The following is a 23,503-nucleotide window of genomic DNA, read 5'->3' as shown; positions in this document are numbered from 1 at the left end:
TGTGGTCACAGGGAGAACCTGTAAACTCCACACATACGGCACCAGAGGTCAGGACTGAACCCAGGTTGCTGCTAACTATGCCGTTGTGCCAACCTGGTTGAATCGCCACAGTATGTGCAAGTTGTGGAATAGAGGGCTTACAGCAGGATTGCCATTGAGGGAAACAGGAACAAAAGAATGTTAGATATGAACTGCCATTGATGAGGGTTGTTTGTACACGAGGGATGGAGGAGAGGCATGTTGAACAATTACTGAGGTTATTGGTGTAGCTGGTCAGACTATTGTAGGAAGGTGTATTCACTAACCTTGATCACAAATGTGAGGTCTTGTATGCATCCGATCCTCACAGCTTTCTCAATCTACTGCTTTCTGTGAACTTTTCTGGAGGATGGCCTGACTGTTGTCAGTAAAAGACATCTCTTTTTCTCTCTAGCTTCTGCATGAGAATCTCTGGTGTGGCACTGGAAGATCTTGACAGCTAGCCTCTTCCAAGGCATACCATTATTATGTTTTTTTGTTCTACATCAGAAGTTACACAACAAATTCCATCACCTACTCCAGCCACAGTGTACCTCTCAGTTCAGAGCTGCAGGCTAGATTTAAGTAGGGCTGGCCTCTCACAATCTGCAGCAGCTGCTAGGACATATAAGCAATGAAAAGCAGTTAGCGCCAGATGCCTACTACGATCCTATTAATTAGTGGGCAGCACACAGTCTCCACAGTCTGTCTTTGAAGCACTGGATATGTTAATCTTGCATAGTTAACCCTGAGCTTGTTTTCAGTAACTGTCCCACTTAGTCCCTTGCATCCTTTAACTGGGAATCACCGGTCTATGTAACTCACTGCAGGGGTAGTCCACTTCATCACTCATGGAATAATCTCTCCTTTGTCGGCATGTGAAGTTTTGAGCCTGGGTTTCTTTCGGCATCTTGCACTTCCAAGGAAGATCCAAATCCCTGTTCCTCATTGTCTGATCACTCCGCTCAACATAAAGCTGAAGGATACAATTAGTAACAGGAAACTTGTTAATTTCCTATTATCTTCATTGTGCTATTTCCCAATAATAACTGTCCTTTACTCCTGAGCTTCATTGAATGATAACTTAATATCAATATTAATGAAAGCAAAGCAACATGAAAGGCCACTCACTACTTGAAAGAAAAAGATTGGTTAACGCTTTGACTGAGATACCGTGGTAAAGATTCTCACAGGAAATGTTAATTGATTTTTTTCTTTCTAGTGCAGACTGACCTAAATTTTTTACAGTTTCAATATTAATTTGAAATTTCCGAATCTATAGTTACTTCAGTCTTCAAATCATTGAACTTTATTATTAAAATGTCTGAACCTTGTCAGTCTGAAATTACTAACATAATTCATCATAAAAACTGCTTCTGATAAGCAAACATCACAAAATAGAATATAAAGGCCAACCTATTTAATACCTTGCACATTGTGACTGATAGATTGTTGTCTTGTAAGGAAAGGTAATGCAACCAAAATAACTAAATGGAGACTGATTTAGACTGATGGCAGAAGGTTCAAGGGGCTGAATAATCTAATTTTGGTCTTATGTTTTTATTGATGTCCCCTTAAAACTTTCCCTATCACATTAAGCTGATAACTCTTCTATTATTTTAAAACTGCTATTATTCTCCATTAAGAAAGCCACCATGATGATAACATAATTTGACCAAGTGTGACATTAAGGTACCCTGGTAAAAATGAAGTCAATGAGTATTAAAGGGAAAACACTTAACTACATTAGATCTTCCTGTATCAACCTATCCGAGAAACTCCCTTTATTCCACCTATCCTCTCCCCCACCTATGCTAGTTTCTCTTTCCTGTTTCTAACAAAGGTTCCTGGAACTGGAACGTTACTTGTTTCTCTTTCCTCTAATGCTGTCTGATCTACTGAGTGTCTCCAGCATTTTCTGTTCTTATTTCAGATTTCCAGCATCTGCAGCTTTTTTGATTTTCAAAACACTCCACTAGTTGGGGTCATGCCTCACATCAAGAAAGGTCAGTGTGCTGGTTGGAGATCAATCACTCTAGCACTAGGATATCATTGCAGAAGTTCATCAGGGCAGTGTCAATGATCCTCAGTTGCATCGTCAATGACTTTGCTTCCACAATACAGTCAAAAGTGTGGATGTTCACTAATGATTCCATAATGTTCAATTTCATTTACAATCCCTCAGCAAATAGAAGCAACCCATGCCTCCATGTAGCAAGACATAAGCAACATTCAGACACGGGCTGATACGTGCCAAGTAACATTTGTTTCACGAAAGTGCCAAACAATGACCATCTCCAATAAGAGATTATTTATCTTCATCTGTCCAACAAGAGATAATCATCCATCCTTGACACTTAATGGCATTACATTGCTAAAGTCTCCATTATCAATAACCTTGGGGTTACAATTGACAAGTCTTGTAAACGGAATCACAAGAGATTCTACAGATGCTGGAATCTGGAGCAACACACACAAAATGCTGGAGGAGCTCAGCAGGTCAGGCAGCATCTATGGAGGGAAATAAACAGTCGACATTTCATGTTGAGACTCTTCATCAGGACCTGATGCTGCCTGAACTGCTGAGTTCCCCCAGCATTTTGTGTCTGTTGCTTGTAAATGGAATACTCTCCACTTGCCTGGATGAGTGTAGCTTTGACAATCAAGAAGCTCAATGGTTTTTAGGACAAAGCAGCCCTCTTGTTTGGCATCCCATCGACTGCTCTAAATATTCATTCCCTTCACCAGCTGGGCACATTGGCTGCAGTGCTTATCATCTACAAAATGCACTGTAGTTACTCATCCAGGCTACTCCAAAAGCAAGCCCAAGACCTCTACCACCAAGAAAGACTGGAGTTGCAGGCACATGGAGGCGCCACCATCAAAAGGTTCCCCTCCAAGTTGCACACCATCCTGACATGGAAATATATCACTAGTCATTCATCATCGTTGGGTCTAAATCTTGAAGCTCATTCCTCAACAACAGCACTGTGGAAGTTTAAGAAGGCAGCTCCCCACCTCCTTCTCAAGCACAATTAGGGATGGCAATAACTGCTGTCCTTGCCAGCAAAACTCATATTCCAAAAATATAAAAAAACACAAGATCAACGAGAAATTTCAAGAACTTACTGACTGTTATTGATGTAACTAGTGGAGTGCCCCAGGGATCGGTTCCTTGGCCCTCAGAAAGAGACAGAATGTAATGTATCCAAGATTGTGACGGCACAAAAATAGGTGGAAGGACAAGATGTGATGAATATTCAGTGACACTGCGAATGGGATATGGATAGATTGAGAGAGTCGGCAAAAACTGAAGTTTAATGTGGGGAAGTGTGAGGTCATGCACTTTGGTTAGAGGAATCAAGAGGCAGATTATTATCTAAATGCAAAGAGTCTGCAAATGAGTGACGTACAGAGGAATCTGGGTGTTCTGGTGCATGAATCACAAAAAGTTAGCAGGCAGATGAAGCAAGTAGTTAAGAAGGCAAATGGCGCACTGGCCTTTATTTAAAACGGATTGGAGATTAAAGCTAGGAACCTTCTGTTACAATTGTAAAGGGTGTTGATGAGGCCACACATGGAGCACTGTACACAGTTTTGGTCCCCTTACCTAAGAAAATCTATACTAACATTGGAGGCAGTCCAAAGGTGACTCACTGGACTTATTCCTAGGATGAGAGGATTGTCCTATCAAGAGAGGCTAAAGAGGTTGGGTCTGTATTCTTTGGAGAATAGAAGAATGAAGGGTGATCATATTGAACCATATGAGATCCTGTGGAAGAATGACAGGGTAGATGTCAAGATTCCTTCACTATTGGGAGAGTCTCAAATGACGAGACCTAGTTTCAAGATAAGGGTTATTTAAAAACGGAGGTGGAATTCCTCCTCCCAGAGGGGAGATTCCAGAATCTCTGGAATTATCTGTCTCAAAGAGTAGTGGAGGCTGGCTCCTAAAGAATATTCAAAGTGGAGATAGATAAATGTTTGAAAGGTCAGGAGATTGAGGACTATGGGGATTTGACAGAAGAGAAGTTGAGATTTAGTTGATCATGAGGTAGATCACCATGACCATATGGAATGGAGGGGCAGTCTTGAGGGTCAGGTGGCCTACTCCTGCTCCTATTTTCTTGTGTTCTTGCATTATTAATGAGCCCAGCAGTCTTTACTTTGCAGGTTCAATCATTTAGTCCCAGACACATCTGAGTTCTGTGTATGATGTGCGCTTTTTGAGTGTATGTGCTTGTGAATACCAGGGGAGTAGTGGATGGTACGCATGCTAGTCCACAATTGGACTTTAACGTGTACTGTACTACATGACCCTCTGTGCTTTGTAGTACCAATTGTTGGATTCAACTGTTTTAAGTAGTTTTTTTTAACATGTATAGTGTTTAATACACCTCAAGTGGCTGCACAAGGAATGGCTGCTTCCTAGCTTATTGGTTCGTCCATCAGGTCAATATGTGTTTTCTCATTGGTTGGTTTGGCCACAGGTATCTAATAGGTTTCTTGATTAGACGATTGTCAGCTAAGGCGTACCTCTTATCTCAGGTATAAAAGGTGTCGTTTTTTGTTAATCTCTCTCTTGCTCTCTTCCCACCACCACCACCACACCCCCCCCCCCCCCCCCCCGCCCTAGTTCATCTTTAGTTCCTTTTGCCTTGGCTCATCTTCCAGCAGTAAAGCTAGTGCCATGTGCTCTGTGACTGTTTCTTTGTTTTAAACTTTTCTAATAACACCCTGTAAAGCACCAAGTTGTTTTCAACTCATTCTTGGACTCCTGAAAGAACCTGCGGATTCAAAAATAACCAGATCCAACACAATGTTACTCAAAACTTTCAGTTGATAGATATTGAGTGCAAAAGTGACTACGTCATGGCTACATAGAATATATACATGTAAAAACATGAAGCAATTTTAAAGAGGAAAAGGATCAAATGATTTGTTTACCTGACCCTTGATCTCACCCCGTTCTGCTAGTCTTTCTTGCTGTCTGTATTGCCATTCTGTCTGCATCTTGGCTAGTTCTAATTTAATAGACTCAATGTCGTTTTCAATCATCACAATTCTCTTTGTTGACTCTTTGCTTTCGTCTTGCAGTCTAATGAATTTCTGAATAATCCCATCTGTGGTTACATTAAACAAACACAAGTAACTTGCATTTTCAGATAAAAACAACTCGAACAACATTGCTTCTGATAAATTGCATACAATAAGACTGAGCTCATTGTCCAATTTGTATTTTTCCAAAAACTGTGTTTTAAGAGTAGCTGTACAGGTTTAACAGGCACTGGGGAGCTCAGCCATATCATAGTATATCTTTTCCACAGCCATTTATTACATATGACCTCAAATACATTAACAGGTTAATTATTGCAACATTATAGTACTCTTTGAATTACATGTATATAGAAGTGGAATGATTCAGTGATAGCACTATTCCTTCTACATTAGAATATCTGTAGGATCAAGTCCCAGTCTCAACAATCTGATGTCTGACGGTTTGAGACAGGACCAGTGAAATGGCACACAGCCAAAGATCGCATCTTTCAGTTGCACTGTTCACTCAAGGTCCCATCTACTTGCTGAAGAGGTTGTAAAAGATCCCCGCTCACTCCTGCCAATGTCACACTCAGCACTTCAATCACTACAACCAAAACTAAAATGCCTAGTCATTTACTTTATTACTGTTTGTAGGGAGCTTCTTGTGTGAAAATGGGTAGTTAATTTTGACTGTGTGACTTCAGTTCATATATAGATCGTTGCCTGAGAAACACTTTGGGATATGTCAAAGATGTTACATATATATAATGCTTTATTTATTTGGATTTCTGTGCATGGTGATAATTTATTGACATGTACAGATACATCCATTATGGTATTGAATCATTCCAGGTCTGATTATTAAAATTGACACTAATAAAAGTGTAACACTTGTCAAAGTGCATTATACAAAACAAACAATTTGACCCAGGCCTGTGAATCTACTTACTTTAAGTAATAACTTTCAAGACTTTCATGTGGATAAAGTTACACACTGTAATGCTATGTTACTATGAAAGGGAGGAATTGAACAGGGAATGCACACAAATCCCTCAGCTAGGGAGGGAGGGAGGGAGGGAGGGAGTGATTACCTATCAAACTTTACACTTGTGTGCAGAAAATACTGAAAATACTCAGCATGTCAGAAATATATGAAGAGAGATAAGTCGAGTGAACATTTTAGATCTGGTCATGATTAAAGGCCAATGGCCTGAAACGTGGACCTTTTTTTCCTCTGTTGAGATATGCTGTCTAACTTGCTGTGTATGTCCTGCATTTTCTATTTATACTGACAACTTCTAGAGTCCATATTATTCTGCCTTTCTAAAAGTGAGATTCGTATTTGAATCTTTCAGATTATTAGAATCAAAAGATAAATTCAAGACCTTGGAATCTGATAACTCTGTAATAAATTCTGGCCCAATTTCAAGGAACTCAAAAAGGCCATTTTGCCCAAGGTTGACTTCATTAATTGGTTGGTGCTCGTATTTTTATCATAAAATCCACACCTATCTGTCCGTGTTGAGGCTCTGAGGGGACGGTGAGGCTTGCATACAGGTGTCCATTTGTTGAGGTTGGAATTGGCTCCTGAAACTCAACCTGAAAGGCAAAAAGGTTCATCAGGGTATTCTGACTGCAATCCATGAGTAATGCCATTCACCAATGTGTGTCAGTAATTAATGAGAAGGCTGCAGCATTTCATGGATTGAAACCCCTGCAGATTAGTTATAGCCTGGAAAGAAATAATAAATAATTTTTCTTTAAAGTGCTTTCTGGAAGGAATTGTTTCTGATGGTTAGCATGAAGCAATAACCCAATTTCTCTCTCCTCAGGTGCCGCCTGACCTTCTGAATATTTCCAGCATTTTTTTGTTTTTCTTTCAGATTTCCAGCATCTGCAGTTTTTCCCCTTTCGGTTGCAAAATTGTTTTCACTTACAAATGTCTTTGTAAAATCCTTTGTTATTATGTATTTGCTCTCCCCTGTATCTGCATATACTTTTACATAAGGTCACTAGAAATAGCCCCTCATGCCTGCTCCATTATTCACAATAAGATCAGCAGCACTTTCCTGCATTGACATACCCCTTGATTCCTTTAATGTCTAAAAATCTATCAATCTCTGTCTTGAACATACCCGGTGACTGAGCCTCCACAGCCCTCTTGTGAGCAAATTCCAAAAATTCACCACCACCTGGGTGAAGAAATTTCTTCTCATCTTTGTCCTTGACAGCCCAATCCTTATCTTGATACAATGACCCCTGAAGCTGGATACCCCATCCAGGGAAAACTAATCCACATCTACCCTGCCAAGCTTCATGAGAAATGTATGTGTTTCAACGAGATTTCCTCCCATTCTTCTAAACTCAAGAGAGTTGGGAACTCCTGGGATTCAGCACCAAGCTCTGCTGCACCTCACTGTTCAGACCTCTCCAACCTGAAAACATCACACTTATTCTTACCCTGTTTTCTATCTGTTAACCGATCCTCAATCCACACCACTATATTACCCCAATTCCGTGTGTTCTAATTTTGTCTGATAATCCTTTGTGTGGCGCCTTACCCACTCCAAAAGTCAAAAAGTCAAAAGTCGAGTTTATTGTCAAATGCACAAGTACATGTATGCAAATGAAAAACTTACTTGCAGCAGCATCACAGGCACAAGGCATCAGATACACAACATTCACAAGAAAACATAAATTAAATGTATAATGTTACAAAATTATACAACAAAGAACACAATTAGAACAAAAAAAAACAAAGTCCATTGTAGTGCAAGTGGTCAAAGTGGTCATCGTGTTGCTACACTGAGATAGCGATTAGGGTTGTGCAGGTTGGTTCAAGAACCAAATGGTTGAAGGGAAGTAACTGTTCTTGAACCCCGTGGTGTGGGACTTTAGGCTTCTTGCAGATTTTCAGGAAGTCCAAAGTCACCATATCATCTAATTCACCTTTATCTATTCTGCCAGTTACAGACTCAATATATTCAGACAGGTTTGTCACAGATGATTTTTCTTTTATTCCCTTTCTCTTTCCCCCATGTGGACCCTGCCAAATGCTATTAGTATTTTCCAGATGTCCTGATACAACCTCCTCAATCGTTGATTTTCTCTACTTATGGAATCAGGCTAACTGGTCCATAGCCTCTCCTTTCTTAAATGCATTTCCAACCTTATAAACTCCGGGAGCCATTCAAGAATCCACAGATGTTTGGAAGATGATAACCAGAGCATCCACAATCTTCATGAGCATCTCCTTCAATCCCTAGGATATACGTCATCAACTCGCGAGGTCTTATTACCTTTAAGTCCCATTAACTCCTCCAATATGTTTTTTGCTTGAGTTCCTCGCTTACTCTAGATGGGAGTCATCTGTTATATGCAGGTGGATTTTTGTGTATTCTTCTGATGAAGACAGACACAAAATGTCTGTTAAATTTCTCTGCCACATCTTTATTCTCTATTATAACGTGAATGCACACAGTCTTTTCCCCAGGGAAAGTAAATCAAAAGCTGGAGGGTATAGGTTTAAGGTGAGAGGGGAAAGGTTTAAAAGGGTCCTGAGGGGCAACTACTTCATGCAGAGGGTGGTGGGTATATAGAAGTGGCTGAGGCAGGTACAATAACAACGTTTAAAATACACTTGGACAGGTACATGGATAGGAAAGGCTTAGAGGGATATGGGTGAAACATGGGCAAATTGATATTGGTATTGGTTTATTATTGTCACTTGTACCAAGGTACAGTGAAAAACTTGTCTCGTATACCGTTCATATAGATCAATTCATTACACAGTGCAGTTACATTGAGTTAGTACAGAGTGCATTGACGTAGTACAGGTGAAACCACAACAGTACAGAGTAAAGTGTCACAGCTACAGAGAAAGTGCAGTGCAATAAGGTGCAAGGTCACAACAAGGTAGATCGTGAGGTCATAGTCCATCTCATTGTATAAGGGAACCGTTCAATAGTCTTATCACAGTGGGGTAGAAGCTGTCCTTAAGTCTGGTGATACGTGCCCTCAGAGGCTCTTGTATCTTCTACCTGATGGAAGAGGAAAGAAGAGAGAATGTCCCGGGTGGGTGGCATCTTTGATTATGCTGGCTGCTTCACCAAGACAACGAGAGGTAAAGACAGAGTCCAAGGAGGGGAGGCTGGTGTCCGTGATGTGCTGGGCTGTGTCCACAACTCTCTGCAGTTTCTTGCTGTCCTGGGCAGAGCAGTTGCCATACCAAGCTGTGATACATCCAGATAGGATGCTTTCTATGGTGCATCGGTAATATTTGGTGAGAGTCAAAGGGGACAAACCAAATCTCTTTAGCCTCCTGAGGAAGTAGAGGCACTGGTGAGCTTTCTTTGTCATGGCATCTACGTGATTTGACCAGGACAGGCTGTTGGTGATGTTGACTCCCAGGAACTTGAAGCTCTCAACTCTCTCCACCTCAGCACCATTGATGTAGACAGGTGTATGTGCACCACCCCCTTTCCTGAAGTCAATGACCAGCTCTTTAGTTTTGTTGACATTGAGGGAAAGGTTGTTGTCATGACACCATTCCACTAAGCTCTCTATCTCTTTCCTGTACTCCGACTCATCGCTGTTTGAGATACGGCTTACAACAGTGATATCATCTGCAAACTTGTAGATGGAGTTTGAGCAGAATCTGGCCGCACAGTCTTGAGTGTATAGGGAGTAGAGTGGAGGGTTGAGGACACAGCCTTGTGGGGCACCAGTGTTGAGAATAATCGTGCCGGAGGTATTGCTGCCTATCTTCACTGATTGCGGTCTGTTTGTTAGAAAGTCAAAGATCCAGTTACAGAGGGAGGTGTTGAGTCCTATGTCTTGGAGTTTGATGACAAGCTTGCTTGGGATTATTGTATTGAAGGCAGAGCTGTAGTCAATAAACAATAGCTTAACGTAGGTGTCTTTACTGCCCAGATGCTTCAGAGCTGAGTGTAGGGCCAGGGAAGTGGCATCCGCTGTAGACTTGTTTCGGTGATAGGTGAATTGCAATGGGTCCAGGTTGTCTGGTAGGCTGGAGTTGATGCGTGGCATGACCATCCTCTCAAAGCACTGGTGGATGTCAGAGCCACTGGTCAGTCATCATTGAGGCATGTTACCTTGCTTTTCTTTGGTACTGGGATGATAGTGGTCTTCCTAAAACAGGTGGGAACCAAATGGGACTAGCTTAGATGGGTATCTTGGTCGGCATGGACGAGTTGGGCTGAAAGGTCTGTTTCTGTGCTGTATTACTCTATGACTCTATGACCATGACTCTTTTTCTGTCTGAGGCTAATTTCCTTTCTACATTTTTGTAGAAGATCTTTCAATCTGTTTTTATGGTTCTCTGTTTAAAAAGTGCAGTAATTCCAATGCAAAATAAAAAAACATTGTTTATTATAATCCAAAAAGGTTGCTATTTATTTAAAGCAATAGAATGCTTGAATCTTAACACAGACTATTTATTCCTTTTTAATTTAGACTTGGCTTTCATTATTTGTAAACAAACAATGCCTAATCTATTGATGTAATGAATTTTCTGATCAACATGCATAATCTTAAGCAAAGTTTGCATAATATCTATTATGATCATTTGAAGGTGAGAAGCATTAAGTCCACAGAGGATAAAGGAAGCTTGTGAGATGTCTCCTGTGTGGAATTGAAAGGAAGAAACACATTTTTTCGAAGAGCTGTAAGGACAACCTGCCACGCAAGGTAGCAAGAGAAGCACTGGAGTACTTGAACCGCAAGTAGTGAAAAAAAAGCTTCGTGGGCCAAATTGTTTCTTAAGTGTCTGACTTTTCAGATGTTTCTTACCTGAAACTGTTAAGTTAGGGTGCGGGTTGAGGAGTCACAAATGAAAAGTATGAACTCAGTTTTTGAACTGTAATTATTAATTCATACTGTCACCACAGTGGCATAGCAACGTCAGAATGTAAACTTCATTTGAACGTTGGACTGTATATTTTATATACTGTGCTGTATATGTAATATATATACACGTTGTATGGTTAACCTATCCTTGTTTAAATGTGATACTTAAAAACAATCCATATATAAAGATTTCCTTGTCAGTCCAAGGTTATGTCAGTAAGCCAGAATATAAAGTAGATACATAATATAAAACCAACTTCATTACATGAAATAATGCCTGTGTTATATTAGGGAACAATGTAGCGTAGCCATATGCAGGGTGGAACTACAGGTGGATTGGACTGAAACGAGAAACCTGCTTTTAACCTTGCTTGTACAGAGTTTAATTGAAATGGGTACAGAATACCAAAGAGTTTGAACTGAAAATAGGGAGAAATTGTAAAACCTGATTACTGCACTGTGCTTTGTCTGTTCAATCAGTACTTTTGAGAAACCAGATTCTTATCATATTATTTTTTGTTATTGTTCTATGAATTATTGATTGGTTTCCATCACAGGCAAAGGGTCTATCCAACTGCTTAATTGTTGGCTCCTGATCCATCCACTTTCCATCTGCCAGGCTCTGATTTTTGAAGTTTAATTCAAATTCCAAGGTATTAACCTACTAATCATCAGGCATTGCTCAAGATGTCTTTGAATTTCCCTTATTAGTCTTAACAAAAAAATAATATCTTAATTACCAGGCACTGTGGTATTGATACATCAGTGGTTTGTTGAAGCTGTTGCAATTGATTCTTTCCTGAATGAAATGTGATAATGACCATTTGAGAGTTATTCTATGTCACTCTGGAAATTTCTTGGGCACTTCCAGGCACAAATTGCCCTCGTGCCCTTGATTTCACCATCAGGGGCAGGTGGGTGACGACTTCCCAGTGTATTTCTCATTCTGGAGAAGTGCCTGTGACCTTGGATCACAATGATATGGGTGGCGGTGAGGCATCTGTTCCCTGGACCTTACTCTCTGTGGCCTCCTGCATTGTTGAAATGAGGCCCAATGCAAGCTCAAGGAACAACACCTTGTCTTCCATCTGGGGGCATTGCAGACTGCAGGACCCAATATCAAATTCTTCAACTTTAGATAACTTGCTCTTTCTGTTTGCACAAATATTGGCCATATTTGCCTACCATCCTTTTCTTTTCTATATGGTCTGACTTGATGAATATGTCCCAGCAGGCCAGTCTATACAACATTCCACAGACTGTACGACATTAGCAACACATTACACAGACAAATAAGCTTAATCTGATTTTAACTGCTGTTTAAGAGCAACATTATTTCACACCATCAGAGAAACTCCCTTTGTTCCATCCATCTCCCTCCTCCACCTTCTCTGCTGCTTAGACTAACTTGTTTCTCACTTTCTCAGTTCTGGCAAGAGGTTCTGGGCCTGAAATGTTGACCATTTCTCTTTCTACAGATACTGCCCGATCTGTTGAGTTTTTCCAAGCATTTTCTATTTTTTTGCAGATTTCCAGCATCTGCAGTTTTATATTTACAATTTACAGGGATGTTGTCATTTGAGGGTAAGTAATTATTATGTAGGTTATATATGGTTTCAGCCTATGCAATGCCTTAAAGTTTATTTTTCAGGCTCTCCAAATGTTTTTCAAAAGCACAAATAATTGGTTGAACAAGCTATAGGAAGGGTAAACACAGAAAGGCAAGGAGATGAGAAAGCACACAAAATATCTCCATTTTGAGGATTGACAAATTGGTTGGTGCTGAAGAAATATCCTTTTTGCAACTACACAGTGGGTGGTTGTTTAGCAAGTCAGGCAGATGACAATGGCCATGATCTGCTTTACTCCTATGATTGCAACACAGAGCATGGCACAATTAGGAAAGCTATTAAGGAAAGATTATCCAATGCAATGATTTACAATGTAGATGGTCCAACTGTGTATGTGCCAAATTCTTGCCTATTGACTGTTGCAATGCTGCTGAGTTACAAATGTTCTTTGAATTTTATAGCTTTTTGTACTGTTTATACTCCAACTGGACATTTACTTAAATGCAACTTACAGTCCAAAACCTTGATGCAAAGCTTCAAAGTTCTGGGTACTGGTGTGTATAGTCTACTCTGCTTGTAGTTTTCCTATAATATTAACGCACTTTTCAACATGACAAGATTGTAAATAGTAGAGGAAAATTACTGATCAGCAATTCCAGACCTTTTCCAAGAAATGATGGTGCAGACCATTGAATATAAGAGCATTAAAATAGCTACAGAATGCAAGAGATATCAGAAAATTTCAAGGTACCATTCATCTTCTAATATTTGCTTTGCTGCTCATTTACTTTCACACAGTCAAATGCATAACCCCACAAACATCACACACTCACCACAGTATAATACCAACTCTGACTGAAGACACACTCTGGACACATTACCTGCTGGTCAGCTCTGAAACCATTCACAGGAGCAGAAAAATAGTCTGAAGCACCTCATCCAAAGTCTGACCCAGCTGTGCGGCAACCTGCCTTTTAGGCAATGTGATTTATGAGCTTGACGAGTAGCACTGAGTGAGTCACAGTGCTTAGGTGAGAAGGAGCACATGGTGGCAGCCAAGATACACCTGCTGGTTACATGGTTGGCAAAGACTTGTCTCCTTTTGAAATGGTACAGTGGAGTGAAAATGAACAGTTGTGTAATGTGTTTAGTCAGCAGAGGAAGAGCTGGAAATGCTCTAATTATGGTGAACCCTTCCAGAGATGACTTAAGAAATTGGACTGTGGGCCTGAGCCTGTAAACATTCTGCTGCAGAGCTGTGAGCCATGAGCCAAATCAGGACAAATAAGGACAAGGTCCATAATCCTGATACAACTTTAGTAGGGGAGGTAATATTGCAATTACATTCCTGTTGTGGATCACTGCACTTTTACCAAACAAGTGCCTAGTCACGATAAACCAACAAAGTTAATGTCCACTAATTAAGGCTGGAATCTAGACTTCCTGAGTGGAGAGAATGAAATTATTTTACTACAGTGCAAAATCAAATATTCAAATAAGTATTGCAGTCAGAGATTTAATTATAACCTGAAACTCTGGGCAGGAAGTTCACTGGACAGGTACAACACTGGCTTTCTATCCTGTGGAACGTTACATCCCACTGACTTTGCTTCACTGATAGACAGGTTGGGTGAAAGTTTCTCTTTCAGCAATTATTTACAGATGTACTGTTGAAAGTATCCTGACTGGTTGCATTGCCGTCTGGTACAGCAATTTGATAGTGCAGGAATGTGAGATGCTGCAGAGAATCAGAGAATCTGATTCTGAGTAGTGGACTCAGCCCAATACATCACGGGCACATCCCTCCCCACCACTGATAGTATCTACATGTGGTGCTGTCTCAAGAAGGAAACATCTATCATCAAAGATCTACCATCAGGCAGAAGATACAGAAGCTTGAGGTCCCACACCACCAGATTTAAGAACAGCTAATTCCCTTCAACCACTTGGCTCCTGAATCAACCTGCACAACCTGAATCACTACCTCAATATAGTAACACTATGACCACTTTGCACTACAATGGACTTTGTTTCTTTATGTTAATTTATGTTTTTCTTCTGAATGTTGTGTATCTGATGCTATATGCCTGTGATGCTGCTGCAAGTAAGTTTATCATTGCACCTGTGCATACGTGTACTTGTGCACATGACAATAAATTTGATTTTGACTTTGAAATATTTATAGATTCATTTCTACCTCAGTGTTATACATAAAATATACATAAATGTATTAGACAAGGCATATACTTTATATATAGATTTAAATATAGCACCAGCAGTTGCAGTATAAAATGGGAAAATAAAGTTGGAATATTTCCCTTAAGAGATTTTCAGAAAATGAAGGGTATCATCTGCAACAGCTTCAAGGGCAAAGATGTCAGGAGGTTAACAGATATGGACAAGAATGAAAAAAGTGACCATTCTTGTCCTTTGTTTTTCTTATAAAGCATCTGTATGGCTTTAATCGATTGCATGCTGATTAAATCATGACACTGAAATAGTGACTTCAAATATCTGAATTTTAAAAATTTTGTACACTTAAAACCTTTTCATTCTAGAATTTTTAGTAATAATTTCCATTTAAGTATCTAAACAATAGAGATGACCTCAAAAGGGATTGTGTCCTTTATTTTCGTTCTGTTTAATTCTGGTAACTTTTTGTACATTATTGAAGTTTCACATTTAGATCAAGCAATAAAAATATTCTCTAATACAATAATAAAACACTTACTAAGATGAAAATCACAACACGTTGGATAATAAGCGTCCTGGATTGTTAAATGTAGCCATGTCTCACTTTAACCCTCTTTTAAACACAGATTGAATTTAGTTGAATTGTGAAATGGTGCATATCAGATAAGTTTTACATGTACGTTTGGCTGAGTCTTGGGATGAACTATTATATATACATAAGTGATAGGCTATTTAGCTAAATGAGCAATTTTTAATCACATTTACCTGGCCTATGCTCATAATTCTGACATAGTAATTTTCAGCATCCACCTATTCAATCAAATTCTGAACACGGACAAAATTTCTGGCTCAACCACTAACTTGTCACAAGTTTCTGTGGAAAGAAATTTCTTCTTTGTTTTTAAGATGTTTGTTTCTGGGCCTTGTCTCTTGTTTGACACCCCTCAGTTAATGTAAAGAAAATCTTCTTTCATCTATTCTGTCCTTTCAATTTTTTTTGACATTTTAACCATTCTTTTTTATCTAATTATACTTAATTTTAATCCATCCTGAATTATCTGTCCGTGGAAATCCTAAATATTTATCTTTACGATGCATGAAATAATCACACATCGTATTCATTTGGCACATCAGTGTTTTTGGATGCCAGTAGCCTGGTATGGGGACAATGTTCAGCAATACTACATGTTAGGAGACTGTTTCTGGTGATACTTAAGTAAACATGATGCTCCACTGAAAGATACATTTCATATTTTTATGTGTACCAGACCAACACAATAGTGTATCTCATTAACATGAAAACAGAAAGCTCCTTTACTTCCATCAAGTAGGCATCTGTAATTTAGAAAACTAGATGACAACAGCCAAACCAAACAGTTCTAACTGTATGGCTCACATTAATCTTTTCAATTTATATTCTTTTTCTCTTTGAATTACACGTTCTTCCTCTCCCCATTCCCTAGGGTATCCACGGTCATCACCAACAACACCTTTTATTCTTCCTTTCCTAAAGATTGCTGACTTTTGCCAACACTGTTCCATAGATATTAGTTGCACTTTTCATCCAATGCTACACACATCAAAATATCATATCATTCAATATACACTTGACCATTGAAGGGTTCACACACAGAAGCTATTTTTAAATGTCTGACCAACTATTCCAACACCCACACTCTTTCCTCATAAAATCCTCATTGAAGTCTCATTGGCCTGTGCTATGACAGGCAACTCAAGCTGAGCAAACTGGTGGACTTGTTCCTGGATTATATCATGAAGCTAAAACCAGGTGATGTCCACTTTTTGTTTAATCATAACCATTGAATGTAACAATAAACACAAAATTCCCCAAGTTCTTATTTCTTAGCCATCCATTTTAACCAGCACTATTAAGAAAAAGTAATACTTACTTTAGTTGTCCAGTAGGAGAAAGGCTCAATCTTGGGTTTCAACTTGGGCTGTGAACATGGTAAAAGAAAACTGACATTCAAAAAGTTCATAGGATTATGGTAGTCCATTCAGCCTCATGAGCCTGCTCTGCTATTTAATGAAATCATGGGTGATCCAGATCTTAACTCTGCCTCAATTCTGTAAACTTCGGTGCAATTCCTTCCCCCCCACCCCCACCCAAAAATAATTTGAAAATTTTCAAGTATCCCATGCTTCAATAGATTTTGGAAGGAGAGGCTCCAGATCTACAATGTTTCCTGAGATCATTCCTGAATACACTTTATGCTCCCTTCTTTTGGGTTTGCCCATCAGAGACAATAATATCCTTCCATATACTCTACCAAATCTTTTGACACTTTGAGAGCAAGAATTGAATTAATGGTTAACCTTCTACAGTCAGGAGAATACAACCAGTTTCTCTCACGTTTTGAATTAAAGTAGCATGCAGTGCAGTTTGCAGAGCTCCTCCCTCCAGAATCCAAAATCCAAATTCCATTTTTGGAAATTAAGTTTTAGATTAGGTATTATTTTTATGCTTCTCCAAGGCCAATATGTCTCTGGTTTATAAACAGAAGATTTTGGAATGCTGCCTGACCTGCTGAGTATTTCCAGCATTTTTATTTCAGATTTCAAGCATTTGTAGTTTATGGCTTTTCAACATCCTTGAGTTACAGTGCTTGGAACTGAATGCAGTATTCCAGATGAGATCTAACCACATCACCATCCGCATAACTTCTGAACCTGTACAGACGGTAGTGTTGCGGTTAGCGTAACGCTATTACAGCACCAGTGATCTGGGTTCAATTCCGGCCACTGTCTGCAAGGAGTTTGTACATTCTTCCTGTACCTGCGTGGGTTTCCTCCGGGTGCTCAGGTATCCTCCCACATTCCAAAGACGTACGGGTTAGGAAGTTGTGGGCATGCTATGTTGGCGCAGGAACGCATGGTGACACTTGCGGTCTGCCCCCAGAACATTCTATGCCAAAGATGCATTTCACTGTGTGTTTCAAAGTACATTTGACTAATAAAGATCTTATCTCTGTGGAACATTCAGTCTGTTTAGGCTGAGTTACATAATCGTCAGAAATGATGCTATTAATCCACTGTTCAATGAAATAAAACCATACTTCATTAGTAAACATCAATGATTTTGTTTAGTTACTATGTCAGCATTCTGCATAAATAAAAACAGTTGACAAGACATATTTGAATGTGATTTATGAAGAGAGATTGGGTTAATTAGGATAATAGTCACTAGAGTTGAGAAGAATGAAAGGGGATCTCATAGAAATCTACAAATTAGGACTGAACAAATTAGATGCAGGAAGGATGGTCCCGATGGTAGTGGAGTCCTGGACCAGAGGTCATAGTCTAAGGTTAAGGGGTAAACCACAGTCTGAGATGAGGAGGCATTTCTTCTCCCAGAGAGTGGTGAACCTGTGGAATTCTCGACCACAGAAAGCAATTGAAACCATATCATTGAACACACTCGAGAAAGAGTCAGCTATTGTTCTTAGGGCCACAGAGAGGTCAAGGGAAAGGGGGAAAAAAGATGGATTAGAGTATTGAATTTGGATGATAAGCCATATTGTGGAGCAGGCTTGAAGGGCTGAATGACCTATTCCTGTTTCTTTTTTCTAGGTTTCTATAAATAAACAGGTAACCAACTATCTCAACAGGGACAGATGAACATGAGGAGATGTAAAAAAAAATCTATTTTAGTAAAATATTTTATGGCCATGCTAGAAACTGAAGTTTACAAAGATAAAGGAAATCAGTACCACCAGCATCAGTCTCCACCAGTTTAAAACCCTGCCGAGAATCTTCCATAAGGCAGACCATGTGTAGTGTAAGGCCATGTCTGCTGGGCACCTGTCGTGTCAATCTTACATCTGCTTCTCGATTGATAAATGTCAGCTGTATCGTTTTCACAATGAGGAACCTGTGGGGATCTGCTTTGGTGATAAGGCTGAAAGAGATTTCAACACAAAGTGCATTATATGTCACATCAATTCAAAGCGTATGATAAACATGTTTGTCTGGTTTATAATTATGTAATAATTATGTGAGGTAGCTTCTCAGTTCCTTAATTAAGCGCAAATAAATGAAAGCAGATTTGTTTTCACATCCTTAGGATATCTCAATGCATTTCACAGTCAGTGAGTCCCACAACGAGCATCTCAAGCTTCTGGTTGCCTATCATTTTAACTCTCCTTCCCACTCCCATACCAACCTCCACTGCTACGGAGAAGCCAAATACAAATTGGAAGAATGACATCTTATGTTGCGCTTGAGTAGCTTACAGCCCAAAGGCATTAACGTTGAATTTTCCATTTTCAGGTGACCCACATTCCGTGTTGTCCTCCCACAGACACTCACCCGTCCACCTAGTTTTCTTCTCCTTTTGTTCACCTCTCCCACCTCTGCCATTCCCCTCGCCTCGCCTGGTTCCATCTACCCATCATCCCCTCTCCATTTGGTTCTATCACTTACAAACCGCTATCCCACCTCACTGCCATCTCATACTGTTACATGCTGCCAATATTTCCCCTTCCCTCCCAGTCCTGATGCAGGCTTTCAACCCAAGATGTCGACTTACACCTTTTGCCTCCACAGATGCTGCTTGACCTGCTGAGTTCTTCCAGAGTTCTGTTTTTTGTTCCAGATTCGAACATCTACAGTCTCTCTTGTCTTCAGTGAGAAGTTGTTTGAAAAATGCAATCACTGGTACAATGTAAGAAATGCAACAGTTGATTTGCACACAGCAGGCCCCCCACAAAAAGGAATGTGATAATGGCCAGGTTACCTGTTTTTGTATGTTGATTGAGGGATTAAAATTGAATGGAAACTTTGGCTGCCCTTCTAAAGATAATGCCATGGGATATATTACATCCAGACCCTAGGCGGTACTCAGCCATGCTGAAGTGCTACAGTTGGGCTTCCAGTGAAAGAATGCACCCTGGACCACAAGGGAACAAACGGTATAGCATTTTTCCTCAGTACATTAGAAAACCCAATCAAGGGAACAAATGGTATAGCATTTTTCCTCAGTACATTAGAAAACCCAATCTAGCCATTAAAAACTGGGACACCTAGTCTTGTCCTGAACTAGAGAACTATAGAAGTCTGGAAATTCATTCTCTGTTGTATCTGCAAAATGTGGGATTTTAGTAGAGCATGCAGGTTGAACTTCTGAAATTCAATTCCACAAAAACAGAGGACAGATGTTTTACTTCTTTTCTAGTTGTAGCCAACTGCTTGGGCCTTTGGTTACATTTCTGGAATCAACATTTTTCACATTTGTGCTGAAGCCTGGCTATCAGCTACTGAAACTCAGTTTGTCAAGTGAGCTATTGTGTACTTGTCACTGGAGGCCTGAATTTGAGTATAGCTCTCCCTGCTGGATGTCCATTATTCCACTGTTGTAGTTACCAATCACTAAGTAACTATAGCAGTACAGAAATACTCCACTTCCATTTCCCCCATAGTGCTTAAACCCTTACATTCAAATGTGATCAGAAGGATTAGAGGCCAGACTATGAATGGAATGTGTCATAAACATATGGATTATCTGGGGGAGGCAATTTTCAACACATCTTTATGAATTTGCAGGCACAAGAACATTATCTCTTCCACTCAATTACACAAAAAAAACAGGGAAGGTAAAAAATAAAAATTATCAATGGCAGTCACATAAAAAGTATATTTTAGGATCTAAATTGATACAGCCCAAGAAAAGGTTGGGTCAAGATGGCTTCTGAAGACCAGATTTCCCTCACCACCCTTAAAAGTGGTGGCATATCGATTTGACTTGCAAAAGGAGCCACATGAAGTCACATGAATGTTGTGGGTTCAATCACATTCATTATATTTTAACGCAATCTACAATGGATTTTGGCACAGTGGGGAAGGAGTACTGCATTGCTGCAAAGTCCAGTGGGGCATACAAGTCGCTGTTGACCCATGCAAGTCCTTACACTTATTTTCAGTAAAAAATCAAGGGCTAATATAATTCGTAATAAGTAAGTTTGGTTTCTATTCTGCTTTTTTTGCTACTTATGGGTGATTGATGGCTGATGATTTTTCATGGGTAGTTTTTGAACTTTGTGACAGTAGTTTCATTCTTATTTTCCAACTTGGTATATTTTCTAACTGGTTTATGAAAATTCCATTTAAGGATGTAATATACAAGAGTACCACAAATTTGCATGCAACGTGTTTGACATCTTTTCAGAAAGGTCGTGCCAGATGGAAGTTTTAGAAATAACACAGAAATGGGACGTGCAGTAACAGTTTTGGCCTAAACTAGTGGTGATGGTAAAATGCAAATTCTACACAAGCCATTTCCCGCTCTCTGCTGGCTTAGAGGTATTAAAGCAGCAGCAGTTTAGTGTTCTGCTATTGCAATTAATTTTAGCTAAACATTAATAAATAAATACAACATTTCTCTTGTTCTTGGTTGTGCTGACAGCTCTTATGTTTAATTCTTAACATGCTTTGCATTGCTTTCAAAGATTTTCAAAATGAATTGGATCTCTCCAAATAGGATTATAACAATTTCATATTTTCCTCCTTTGTATTTTGTAGCCACTTTATATTTTATGACAAATTAAACAAACGTTGACACATTGGGTAGGAGACAGGTGAGTAAAGTATCAGGTTTGGCACAAGAGGATAGATCAGCATTAGTACCAACTCTAAATATCCATGAAGTCCATGCAGTGATTTTATTATAATGCCCCTGTTCTACTTGTCTTTCTTCTCACCCACCAAGCTCCCTGCCCCTCCTTCCTCACACTTTCAGATTTCCTCTTAAATGTAAATAAATTTTAAATCAGAAGGTAACAGAAATAAGGAACAAACATGGTTGAGTTAAAAAGAACAACAATTCTACTTACACATAAAAATAATTATCACAAGTTCACAAGGAAAAACTAAATAAAAATTCTAAGTAAAGCTTATTTAGAACCACCAAACTCAAGGACAGCTTCTATCCCACTGTTATCAGCCTCTTGAACGTAACTCTCATACGCTAAAGTTGAACTCTTAAACTCTCAATCTACCTCCCCGTGGTCCTTGCACTTTATTTGTTTATCTGCACTGCACTTTCTCCTACACTATATTCTGCATTGTTTTCTTTTTACTATCTTGATGTACTTGATGTATGTATGGCATGATCTGCCTGGATGGCACGTAAACAAAAGTTTTTTTTATCTCGGTGCACGTGACAATAATAAACCATTATCAAATTTGACGCCTTTCTTGTAGCCCTAAATTCCTATTTATCTTCCTCTGATGTCCTGAATATGTTCATTTACAGACATATTCGTAGAAACTTACAGTGTGTTGCACAATGTTCAATAAGCAGTATCAATCAGTAACTTTACAAATTATAGTGGTCTTCTACGTCTTAAAGAAAGGAATATTTTATTATCTGATCATTTTCCTTTGTTAACTAAGCTAATGCTGATTTTATGTCTGTGTTAAGATCTGTTAAGCTCTTAACCGGTTTATTTAAAATATGGTAAGCACTTTGCATGAATTAGAAGAAGTGCAACTGAAATAATACATGCAGCACATTTGACATTATTTGTACTTTATACATTGCATTTAATTACATTTACATTTAATTCCCTAGCTTCAGGTTCTTAGATGGGATACCATGAAAAAACTCATTATCTTTTTGAGCTTATCCAAGGAGCCAGCTATCTTACTGCACTTGCCCTGCTGGCAACTGATACAGTAACCAACATAACGTTATTGTAGGAAGGAGAAGTCAATGAGAATAGAATAAAAAGGTACAACAAAAGACAAGAAAGTCACCGCATTTCTACCACTAACTTCAATCCTTATCCAGGCAGTATGAAGATGTGCAATCTCCTAAAAGAAAACAAGAATTCCTACCTTTCAAGTTCAGTTGAACAAAAATAGAAAGATCTTTCGTGAGCAAATCTTGTCTATTCATTCGTATCGGAATCCCGTGCAGGTTACTGCAACCTCACGTTTTGTCTGAGTTTTAATATATGGTCATTCTGAGCAGCAGTAGTCCAGTTCTCAATCTGTTATAGTATGAGACCTCCAACTGTGTACACATGCCACCTAACGTTGCCATGTCACTCTTAGTAACTGTACAGCTTATCTGACGTGTAAACAAACACAAGGGGAAACAAGTTGTAATCCAGTTCTTGACATGTAGATGCATTTTAATCCATCTCATAAAAATAATCCCTAGTTGACTAAACAAATCTTAGAAATCTGTCAATTTTACCAGTCTAAATATATCTAAATGTTCTCTTTTATTCTGTTTCCAAAATGTTGCTAGGCCTCAACTTTTTTCATTGTTCAATTGCACTGCCTGATTTGAATGCATTTTAAGAGCTTAATTTGACAGTGAACAGCCCCACCATTAGATTGCTTTAAAGCTGAACATCCCCATGGTTAACGTGTTAATTGAAACATTTACAACAAAACGACACCCAATCTCAAATTTATCTTGGAGTCCAAGTTCACGTGCTGTTTCACCAGTTTAATTGCTAGTTGCAAATTGAAAAGATAAGTTAACGACACAAATAACATTACATAAGTATTACTTCAAACAAATAGATCCATTCAGCAGCCAATATTCTAAAGAATAGAAAAGGCAGTAGTGATCAAATTTGTCTCAGCGTGAAGTGTCTAAAAGATGGTGGAACTCCCCCAGTGAAGGAAATTTCACCAGAAAAGCAAATGAGACATAATCTTCTTGGCCAATGGTATCCTCATCATTGGAACTGTACCCCATTGAGAAAAGGCTCAGCTGCAGGCATGATAAGGTGAGTATTTCCTTCAGTTTGGCATGGAGGCTTCAGCAGATCTACACCAAT

General features: G+C 39.2%; 1 protein-coding gene across 7 annotated transcripts in view; it reads right to left on the bottom strand.

The window, feature by feature from the left end:
- The window catches only part of LOC127581876 (uncharacterized), a 43,052-nt gene extending 20,365 nt beyond the window's left edge, over nt 1-22,687 (bottom strand). For 2 of the 7 annotated variants that reach the window (XM_052036695.1, XM_052036702.1), the window contains exons 1-7: nt 22,545-22,687; nt 19,240-19,364; nt 18,422-18,609; nt 16,601-16,648; nt 6,567-6,657; nt 4,966-5,141; nt 844-994 (exon numbers count right to left, since the gene is read on the bottom strand). In XM_052036695.1, the coding sequence (XP_051892655.1) occupies nt 844-994; nt 4,966-5,141; nt 6,567-6,657; nt 16,601-16,648; nt 18,422-18,499 (544 nt within the window). In that variant the 5' untranslated portion in view covers nt 18,500-18,609; nt 19,240-19,364; nt 22,545-22,687. Of the gene's footprint in view, nt 1-843; nt 995-4,965; nt 5,142-6,566; nt 6,658-16,600; nt 16,649-18,421; nt 18,610-19,239; nt 19,600-22,544 lie in introns of all 7 variants that reach the window. The other 5 variants (XM_052036699.1, XM_052036696.1, XM_052036701.1 and 2 more) reach the window with 5 other exon arrangements.
- Nucleotides 22,688-23,503: the final 816 nt, after the last annotated feature.

Source organism: Pristis pectinata, chromosome 22 (genome assembly GCF_009764475.1).
Source record: "Pristis pectinata isolate sPriPec2 chromosome 22, sPriPec2.1.pri, whole genome shotgun sequence".
Lineage (NCBI taxonomy): Eukaryota > Metazoa > Chordata > Chondrichthyes > Rhinopristiformes > Pristidae > Pristis > Pristis pectinata.
This window is presented reverse-complemented; position numbering and strand designations above follow the sequence as displayed.